Source organism: Electrophorus electricus, chromosome 20, assembly GCF_013358815.1.
Source record: "Electrophorus electricus isolate fEleEle1 chromosome 20, fEleEle1.pri, whole genome shotgun sequence".
NCBI classification, from domain to species: Eukaryota; Metazoa; Chordata; class Actinopteri; order Gymnotiformes; family Gymnotidae; genus Electrophorus; species Electrophorus electricus.
The window spans coordinates 8,248,655-8,260,298 of record NC_049554.1 but is presented as its reverse complement, the minus strand read 5'-3'; the positions used below and the strand labels follow the sequence as shown (position 1 = coordinate 8,260,298).

The following is an 11,644-nucleotide window of genomic DNA, read 5'->3' as shown; positions in this document are numbered from 1 at the left end:
GTCTAGACAAGATGTTTTTGTGTCTTATTTTTATTGGGTTTAGTAACATTAAATGAACAGGTCATGAAAGTGACAATTTTAGTTTAGGACAGGGTAAATCCAAGGAATAATCACTTGGGACTAGTTCCGCATACACCACTTTTACTGACCTAAATGTGAGCACACACTTAAAATGGTATCACAAAATACAATTACTGACAAAACCGCAATTAAAAAACACCAGGGTATACCAATACGTATCTTGAAACACTAATTTTTACTATCATTTGTCCATGCTCACTGTAACCATTTTAAGTGTAATACATTGGTATTCTGATAAATGGTTTGTCCCAGACAACTACCTATTGAATGTTTACTGTGGAATGTAGTGACATCACAGTGCAAACACATGTGAACAAGTGTAATGGCACATGTCCTGAACTCCCTTTAAACAGACGGGGGAAAATCATATTGATTAGCATTACAAAGTGAAATATACTCCAATTTAAATGCTTTATGACCTATTAGTCAATTCTATGTTTATAAAAATAGAAATAATCTAAAATACATAATGAAAATAATGATTTTAGACAGTTAAAAGCTCAGTGTTAGATTTGCATAATATTTTGGGAAACCTTTATCAGTACAGAAACTTGACTGAGGATATGAGTATTTCTAACGCAGAGTTCAGTAAACTGCAAATGAGGACATCCTGACTGCCAAATCACATTAGCACTTTACCGTTACAAATAAAATTTAAAAACTGTAATTAGCAAATGTTTCTGCATCAACTTAAAAGTAAAATTAAAATGTTCCACAAACAAAACAATCCATCTTACAAGTCAGTTTTGGTCACCATGAAACTTTTGTCCTCTGTACATGGCAGCAAATCAGGCTGTAAACTCATTAATGCTTTATAATGCCACAAGCATGTTACTTTAACAAGAGTAGAGAGGCTTTAGCCACTCTTTTCTAGGAATTATCAGGTTGATCCGAAAAGAAACGATGCTCCTGCGCACTTAGGGCTGAGATTCTTCTTAAGGGGTCGAACGTTAGCATTTTCTGTTGAGAGGGAGAGAATAAACGTGATGTAGATTATATATAATTTATATGAATAAAAAATTTAATGGAATCTTTTTAGGTATAAATGTGATGGGGAGCCATCATACATTTTATCAAAAGATTGATTAATGGCAAAGTTTCCCAAGAGTTCCCAAAGTTTCCCACTTTGCTTTTAAAAAATGAATGTGAAATCTATTCAAAGTAACAAGGCATCAGGACAAAGGAAACAAACATACCAACAAAAGGTCTGCTCCCTCCTCACTAATTTCAGGAACGCTGTCTGTGATTGGTTGGGGGCTTTGAGGGCAAAAGTTTTGACGGGAAAGTGTAACATCTGTTGGCCACTCGTCTTCACTTGGCAGGCCAATAACACTGCCAAAATATAATGAAAACATGCAAAAACATGTAGACCATCACAGCACTCACTTTCATCATACACAACAGAAAGAACAGGATTAGGTCTGCTAAATGAAATACACTCGGTATACTGGTTTAGAGGCACCGGAGTAGGGGAGCATGCAGTGCAACACTTCAATGAGAATTATGCCCACTAGCTGAAAGAAGCCAACTTCTTCTGAGATGCATTACACAATGATGTGTATATTCAGAAAATACATCAACACCTGAGCTACACTAACATATATAGCTATTGTGCTTCCAGAAATAACAAAAACATAGATGCTGATTTTAATAAGCATTTTGACCTGACCCTGAAAGAGGAAACATACAAAGAAAAATGACCTATTAGTTATTTAACTCCTTTCTCACCAAAATTGCGGTTCAAAGTATTAGTCATACCTAAACTTCCAGTTCTATTAAGAAACAAACAAATAATATGAAATAAGTACTTAAAAAGAAATCCCTTTGAAAGTTCCTTCCTGTAGCAATACAAAACAAATATTTTGTTTAGGGAACGGATCACTCCAAGTAAAAGTAAATATATATATATGACTTCACAAAGCTCAGCAACAAACTAGGGAAAATAAAATTGTTATTTGTGCAGCTCCAAGGTGAAACTGTGGTGTTTTTAAGAAGGGAAAAAAACATGGCTGAACCTATATGTAAGTCCTTAGAACATATCTTGTAATATCTTTAAGATATTAGGATAAAAGGTACATACGAAAAAATCTTTGTCAGTTGGTCCACTTCTGATTCTCCACAGAACAGAGGCCTGAAAATCAAGGCAAAATTAATAAACGTAGTTAGTACCATTATTTTATATATATATATATATATATATATATATATATATATATATATATATATATATATATATATATATATATATATAATTTTTTTATTATTTATTTATATTTATTTATTTATTGATAATTTTTTTTAACCAAAACAAATCAATCAAAAACCCACAACAAACATCAGTATGACTAAATGACCACCAGATGTCAGTAACAAGTCAGATCTTGGAAACATGCGTATGGTTGGGCTACTGATCATTTGGTAATACATTTGGTACGCATCTATAATGGCATCCACTTATCTAATATGCTGAACACCAAGTTGGCCTGAGACTGTATATTATAAAATTACAATATAATGCTCTTTTCCAGGAGTATCCACAGTTTGTTATCCATAGCTGACCACAGTATGAAAACATTCACTAGAAAATTCCAAAAATAAACAAAAGTTATTTGCGTGCCATTCTGAGTAGCATGATGAAATCTTGTGCCATCCTGCCCTTTGTACAGCATATGAACACTGAATACACTACAGAGCAATAAATATTTGTATATATCTCCAGGGAACTACCGTTTTATAAACTGTATTCCAATGAATAAGATCTGTTTTCATAGTGTACACATCTGTGTGTATACATGAAAGATAAAATGAACTTAATTGATGAGGGTAACCTAGCCAGTTTCATAAGACATGAACACAGTCTGCATGCACTGAGAAAATCCAACTATGTATGAGACAGTTTTGCCATTTATCTTTCTAAATACATTTTCAGTGTATTACTAGAGGAAGTATTCAATATATAGTCATTAGTATAGGGGAAAAAATACAAAACTGAATAAATTGCAGTTGATGCTCATGATTTCAAAGCCCAGAAATATTCCACATTGGTATTACAAAATTTATACAGTTTGGAATATTAATAAGGGTTGTCTACGAGTGATGGCTATACAAGAAATATTTAATCTTATTTTTTCAATGTAAAAGGTATAAATCTATTAGTATAAGTGATAAAGAACTGAACATGTAAAAGCACATTTAAAACAAATATCAAGGTACATGTGCTCAGTGTTTCACAATGCCAACACTTAAAGTAGTTCAGCATCAGAACTGAACTAAAGGAAATGCACGCATACACATCTTGCATATATATGCAAATGGAGTCAAGGTTTGCAGTTTGAATAACAAGATTTACAAAAAAGAAAAATCACTTCCCAGACTCACTTGCATCTGAACATCTCTGCAAAGATACAGCCTGTGCTCCAAATGTCTACAGGAGTGGCATAGGTTGACTGGAGCAAGACCTCAGGGGAACGGTACCACAAAGTTACTACCTGAAAGAAAAAGGGGATTTTGACACAAACACCCAAGAGAACTCTTCATAAGTGAGGAAGAGGTGGAAGGTGACAAAAGAAGAAAATAAAGGAAGGAAAATAAAAGTTGAAATGTTCTGTAGCACTAATTTAAATTAGTAGAGGTTTACTGTCCATCTTACCACCGGTGTGAGTGCCATGTGGCAGCTGTATATGCGAGCCAAGCCAAAATCAGCGAGTTTCACCTGACCCCTGCTAGTGACCAGGATGTTCTCTGGCTTCAGGTCTCGGTGGAGCACTCGATGGGAGTGCAGAAATGACAGACCACAGAGTAACTGCCGCATCAAGTCCTTTTACAAGAAAAAGCGCACACGCACACGTTATTGAGGCAAATCATTATACAAACAAATATTTATTTGTTATTGCCAAAATTCAATTCTGGGCATTTATATACTAAATGTATCTGGTGAAAGCACGCCTTCTTTTTTCAGTAATGGAAAATGTATTGGGATACAAAATTCCCAAATACAATTTGCATTATTTCAAACTCAAAGGCTCCCAGATAAAGATGCATGTGCTAAGATGAGACATAAAATCAAGTAAGGATATTTAGAACAGTTGTTTCTTTCCCAACGTTGTTGGATAAACTGACTATTTAAGGAACAGCATATCTCCTTAACAATACAAACAATGCCTTTAAGGGTCCGCTTAAGTTCTTAGTAATGTGCTGTTGGCAATACTAAATTCTTCTTTATGAAGGATCTTTAAACATTCAAAAATAATCTTGGTGTTCTGCTATTAAACTGTGATATCTTTTTTCCTTTTTGTACATTGGAGATTGTCTGTTGTAGGTCACCCTGAATATCACAGACCTTGATGCCAAAACTTCTCACCTGTTTCTGAAAGGACAGACTATCATATTTCAGTAAAGTCCTTTTACCTTAATTCGGCTAACAGGCAGTCCTGGGGGTGGAGCCTTCTCGAGATACGTCTTGAGGTCCTGATCCACATGTTCAAATACCAGAGTAACTTTAGTCTCCTGGTCTGTTCTTAATGTGGCACACACATCCATGAGTCTGAACAAAAAGGAAAGTAAATTATACTACTGCTGATGCATCGTTAAAAAGCAAGAATGGATTGATGAGTTTCGCTATACACAAAGAACCCTTCCATACATGAAGGAAAAACTGCTAAACAGTTTAACACTGCAGATAGTCATGCATGTGTCAAAAACCACAAGAAAGAGAATACCAACATAACCCTATAAAGGATTACTACAAAAAAAAAATAAAATAAAAATAATAATAATAATAATAATAATATTATATATATATATATATATTATATATATATATATATATATATATATATATATATATATATATATAAACTAGACTCAAATGTTACTGAAAGCACCTGCAGAATTCAGTGACAGTCTGAATCTTAGACTAACCTGTACCAGAGTAAAACCAAGAGGAAAGGAGTCCCAACAGAAGCAGCAGAATTAATTCTGAAGTAAAGAATTCACAAGCAAACGCCAGGATCCTACCACAACCACCTCAGGCAAGGCACTTCAGTAGAATAACGGACCCAAACACAAAGACTACTAAACCCACAATATTTTAGTGTTAAAAAACTGGATTGCTGCTGACAGGCTAACCCTGCTAAGCAAGTATTTAACTACCTGAACAAAAGACAAAACAATTCTGAACCACAGACCAGAACAAAAATATACCTAGCATCTGGTTATATTACAAACTTCAGGCTGTCATTTGGCATTTGCACCCAGACTTTCTTGCTTTACCCTTGTTAGTAAGAAATTCAGTCACTGGTGTAAAGAGCAGAGAGAAAAGGAGAGCACACACATTCCTGTGGAGCACCAGTACTGAAGCAGAGTGTCCAAAACGGTCACGACCCTGACATACTGTTTCCTATTGGACAAGAAGTTGTACAGACAGAAGCGGAAACACTGAGCTGCATCTCTTTATCCATTACATCAGGAATAACTGTTTTGAAGAAAGAGCTAAAATCTATGAAAAGCACACAGGCAGAGGTGTTGGAGCCATCCAGGTGTTGCAGAATGTAGTGTAGACAAATTGAACTGTTAGGTGTATGTGAACTGCACACTATCTGAAGGCTGCCAGCCATGACTGTGAGGTGGCATGTTGCAAGTCTCTCAAAGCACTTCATGACTACAGAGGTTAAGGCATTTTGTCTGTAGTCATTCAGGCGGGACATGTTCTGATTTTTTGGAAGTGGTATGACAATAGACATCTTGAAACAAGCACTGTGCCAGGCGCTTACTGAAGTTAGGATGGACAAAAACTGCTCAGCACAGTACATGAGTATAGCATGTGAGATACCATTTGGACCTCACTGCATTCCTAATCTTCTGCTTCCTGAGAACCTGGCTGACCTGACGTTTAGTGATGGTGATGGAGAAGAAGATGCAAGTACTAAGTATGAATGAGCACAGGTGAGGTATGACAAGTTTGCAGGGTGACCACAAACAGACTTGAGGGAAGGGGAGGGTAGACATCCTTTGTGTTTCAAATCTTGAGTAGAAGTTGTTAAGATGGTTCTGGAGCAAGGGGCCTATTGTGACCTTTGGCATTTTTGGCATGTAAATTGTGATTGTGACAGTCCTTATCAAATGAAGGAGTTTGAATGAAATAGCTGTTCCAGTTTTTCTCTGCATTTGTGTTATGCAGTTTTAACATCCTTGTTGAGTACATTGGCCCTTTTGTATGCATTGCAATCTCCACTCCTGTGGGGCTCTATGATTGTATATAGTTTCCTGATCTCATTTGAGATCCAGAGTTATTTGTTGTACATGTAGAAAGCTTCTGTATGGTGTCATCACAGAAACATAAGAGGTGACTACATGAGGACCATGCATGTATCATCCATGTTATTGTTTGAAAATGTGAAGGAGTCCCAGTTGGTTGAGTCCAGACACTCTCTCAAATCCCCTATGGCATCAGGAGTCCATGTTCTCACTAATATCACCGCAAGCTTGGTGGTTTTATGCTTCTGCCTGTATAAGGGAATGAGATGAAAACCCAGTTTACTCTCTAATGCAAGTCAAGCATGGATGCTAGCCTGATATGCTTCCTTGAAGGTGTTATAGCAGTGGAACCATCAGTTGTTTTGTTTTTTTCTGGTGGTGAGGTAGTTGATCAGTGGTTTGAATCCAAGTACTTCAGAATTCAGGGTCAGGTGGTTGATGTCTCCTCTAAATGATGAGGGGAGCCTGGTGCTCCAGTTCAAACTCTAACATCAGTTCAGCAAGCTACTGTTGTACGGAGCTGGTGTGTACCGGTGAGGGAACACAGATCCGAGCAGAATTACAGAATAAGTGTACTAACGTGCAATTATGTGAACAGACCTCCTTAGCTCAGTTTCCAGCTCCTGCCCATATTGAGTACAATAAGCCCCTACACATATTGAATACCAGCATTAAGGGAAAATTAGTAGGAAATAGTCAAATAAACCAAGAAAGGAGGGAAGTCCACCCCTTGAACAGCAAAAGAAAGCATTGACTGTGTGTCAGTGGCATTCTGTATGTTCCCTGTTCAGTTCACATTCATGCAGGATGTCTATTTTAATTCAATGATTTGCCAAGAAGACACTTTGTTGTATTTGACAAATCCATGTCAACTGTCTAGCCTACCTGAGACCTTATTTCTCAACTATACATATGGCCAATCTACAGGTCGTTAAGAGAATACTACAACAAATCCTCACTTCGATGGCACTCTTTCGATTGGCCAATCATACCTCGAAACAAATTATTCCACCATTCTGTGTTGCCAGTGTTTACTGCAAAGCTTCATAGATACTCAACATAATGAGAATCTGCAATCTAACAATAGTAAGGTTTAAACAAAATTTACATATGCAAGATTAAAAATGGTATTCAGATGAGAATCTTCAAACTATTACTTATATAATTTAGATAAACGAAATTACAAACATGAGCACGGGTTAGTAGTACATGAATGTGATGGATATAATACAAAGCCAAAACTGCGGTCAAGGCAATAGTCACACAGGAAGGTGAAGTCACATGCAGAGTGACCTAGAAAGTCCAGAAAGCAGAGGCAGCTCAGAAGGGTGTAGAATATGGAATATGAATATATATATATTTTATTACATACATACACACACACAGAGGTGCCAGAAAAACTGGTACAGACGAGCCTATATAGCAAGGCCACCTATGCACGTCATTGGTTGTGTCTGCAGTGCGTATATAAAATGATAGACATCTATGGAAGCTTCTAGAGCTGTTTCTAAAGCTGAAGGGCATGACAAGAATTGTGGCAAAACTTCAGTTTCGACAGCAGTGTGGCTGTAAAGACTCTGGGTGAACGTGATCAGCATCAGCTGGCAAGAATTGCTTCACATGATAGATATGCACACCATGTCAACAGGGCACTGTATAGGTTGGTGGTGGCTCCATAATGCTATGGGTTTGTTTAGCTGGGATTCCATGGGACCCCTGGTACGTCTACAAACATCTGACAATGAACGCTATGCATGCCTCCTTTCTAGCGAGTTACACCCATTCATGTCCTGCATTCAGTCTGATGGTTAGAGAAACACTTCTGAGTTTGGGGTTTTGCCATTCCCACCTAAGATACCAACGTTATTGAGCACATCTGTGATGCAATGCAATGCGCTGTGGAATACAGAAATCCTACACCTCGGATTACAACAGAATTGTGGACTATTCTGCAAGTATGCATGGTGCTCATTGCCTACAGAAAATTTCTGAAACCTTGTGGAGTCCATGCCCCATCACATTTTTGCAGTCCTACGCTCCCGTGGGAACCAAGTACAAGACTGATGTCTCATGTACCATTTTTTTGGCACCTCAGTGTGTGTCTATATACATCATTCATCACACACACAATCACTATACATGAAGACAACACAAAATATAAGTAACACAATTTTATAAGGTTTGCAAACACCAATGCACATTTATAAACAAAAACAAATTGCACACAAATGGTTCGTGTACTTAAAAATGTGAATGCTAGAGTTTTGTACAAAAACGAGGGTTTGCTGAGACATCAGAATCCCAGTTCATAAACTCTTGAGTCGGAACAATAATGAGAGAAAGACGACGTAGAGACAAGAATATAAACAAGCAACAGAAAAATAATTCGCTTTTGGTACTACTCTAGTAATTAGTTGGAAGGTAGATGCAGCATCTACTTCTATGGAAGGAAACAAAATGGCTGTTCTAGACAGAGTTAAGTGTAATGAAACCAATTTCAAGAAATCCTTACCATTCCCTTTTAGCAACCATTGTTACCTAAAACAACATTCTAGTACATGCTAAATTAAATCAATTATAGTCTGTGAAATAGACTCTACAGCAGCCAGATTACGACTGATGTTTGAAACAATTAAATTATATTTTAAAAAGGCAAGGAGATTTGCAATGCCCCTTTAGTCCAAATCATGTAACTGAAAAAAAATTCACTGGGGGAGGAAAAAATAAATAAAAAATTACTCAGGACAAACCTTCAAACATTGTCTTAGTCTCAGGACCAACAGTATAGTCACAGAGACAGCACTGGTCCAAGATAGCCGTTTAGTGAACCTTTGATTGATGCTGCTGTTGGCATGTATATGGTGTTAAGTATGTTTTCTTACTTCACAATATTTGGGTGGTCAAACTGTTCCAACCTTCTTAGCAGGGCCACCTCTCGCACAGTAGACAAGGGGAGGCCCTCTTGGTCTGTCTGCACACGCACACTCTTCAGAGCTACAAACTGTCCACTCTGTTTATCTCTGGCCTTATATACTGTGCCATATGCACCCCCTCCTATCTCAGCCACTGGTTCATACTGAATCCCACTTTCCTGGGTCATGGCCTGCAAAAGGAGAAAGGAAGACTTGTTACAGCTAATAAAAAATTAAATTAAAAATTTTAAAGTATATGAGTCAAGGAAAATTAAGACAACAGTAAAATAAATGTACATAAATCTGCCTATTGACCACCTAAGTTCTAAACTGTGTGAAATATAAGGCTACAATATTTGCACACAATTGCACAAAACTCAATCATAATGCACATCACATTGTTGTTAAATCAGGTCATTAATGAGGCAGTCACATGTATTCCACATATACTGCCTGGGCCCATATCAACTGTGCTAACTACCTATTGGGGTGTCATCTACAGAGGATTAAGCTCAACTCAACTTTTACATATCTTAGTACTTAGACTGTATGAGTGAAGTCAGAAGTGTTTGAAAATTAAGACAGAAGCATTAGCACTTTTATATTATAATTATTTATATATAGTATATTTAAAGGTTCTGAATTCCTGTCCTCAATCATAAGCATATGTGAAAAGATGGTGGAATCTAAACTTATCCTCCAAGTGAGAGTCAGCACAACATTCCAGAGACAAACCACCAAACATATTCTATTCACATGAAGTCCTATTTTAATTCTTGAGGACTGCATCTTTTAAATTTCTCATTCTACACCAAAACAGTAAAGTTCTGACTTTACATCTTTCAGTAAATTATTGAGCGTTTATGCATGGTTCTTTAACTGAACTATTAGCTGACGGTTCTCACATTCAGAAAACATGGTACGACTTCCTTGAAATTTGTAAAGTTCAGTAAAGCTACATCCACTTTGCTGATCACTCTTGATTTTCACTTAGAACAAAACAGCTTCCTTAAAAATATGATCATCCCAAATTAAATCATGCTAACGGAAGACGCGTATAATCTTTTTGCAAGTTTAAACAAGCGTTCTCCGAAACGTCCGGCCAACTTTAAAAAATGAGTTTGAGACATACACATCGAGAAACAAGTCACAAATCAAACCACTTAATCTACAATCAGAGCTTTTATTCATAACATATTTTCATTTCTTTGCCAATTTTTAGTAACACTAGCGGTGGCCTTACTAATCACAAGCAACCGCAGCAGCTCATAGTCCATAGCAATAGCTCCTGTTCCTCAGCACGTGGTGCCGAATGGAGGGTTCTTTGTTAATTACTCAGAATGGGGTTTAAAAAGGAAAGCTAAAACAAATAAACAAAGAATTTTTTTTAAAAAAAAACGTTGTAACCTCTATCCACATATCACCAAAAAATGTATAATAACTATAATTGCTTGATGCAAGATATCCAAGGACTTATTTCATTTCGAACACTGCAAAGCTGCTGGTTGTTCGTGAAAATGAACGTCATGCAACCACATACAACTGAATGAGTAATTAAGATGAGTGAGCATTCCGAGTTCTATTTTACTTAGAAACTATTTAGAAACTTACCATGTTCTTTTTCGATTTGAGACGCAAACTAGCTAGATAGCTATACCTAGCTGCTGTCTGCCACACAAACAGAATATCGCATCTGTCCTTCCGCACCTCATAAAGTCGAGCTGAGTTTTTCTTTATTTCTTTGTTGTTTATTTCCAGTAATTGCAACTAATCGTTTAGTCTTCAAGCACCTTTTCTCAAACTTTCTGTTTATCCTTATTTTGAACTCTCATTGTGAAAATTAGATGCTTCCTGTCTTGTCATCGAGGCGGAGTCAGATAAAAATGAGACTGGATTGTGGAGTCAGAAAACAGCTGAACTAACCTATGAGTCGTGCGAAACATTGCGTCTTGTTACCGCCTATTTTAAAAAGGCGTTGTAGAACATAACTAAAATATTTTGTGGAAATAAAATAATCTAGATCTTATCTAACTTCAGACATTCCATGAAAGATATAATATTGTTTCTGAGATCATTTATTTTCAATAATTGAATATTTATATTATATTTAATTAACTGCCGTTTTTCTTTCTTTCTTTCTATGTTTTTATACATATATGTGTTATTTCTTTCAGTGCTTAAGTAAAGTTTTGGGCAAATACTTTAACACTTAGGATGAGTTTATGATGCATATCTTTCACTTTTAACACAGTAATATAACTCACTGATAATATAATAAAAGATTTTTATATGGTCTTGTGTTCTCCCAAACTTTATATGTGAAAGAACATTTATGACCACATTCTTGTGTCAGTTATGATTGCTGAAGAGATTAATTATCAATACTAAAATAACTA

General features: G+C 36.4%; 1 protein-coding gene across 1 annotated transcript; it reads right to left on the bottom strand.

The window, feature by feature from the left end:
- Positions 1-124: 124 nt before the first annotated feature.
- cdk4 (cyclin-dependent kinase 4) lies at positions 125-11,109 on the bottom strand. Its single transcript, XM_035520586.1, has 8 exons — positions 10,860-11,109; positions 9,219-9,439; positions 4,489-4,624; positions 3,731-3,898; positions 3,460-3,569; positions 2,162-2,212; positions 1,278-1,413; positions 125-1,041 (listed from the first exon to the last, which is right to left on the bottom strand). Exons 1-8 carry the CDS (start codon positions 10,860-10,862, stop codon positions 952-954), a joined length of 915 nt encoding a protein of 304 aa, XP_035376479.1. The 5' UTR covers positions 10,863-11,109; the 3' UTR covers positions 125-951.
- Between the last annotated feature and the right edge of the window lie 535 nt (positions 11,110-11,644).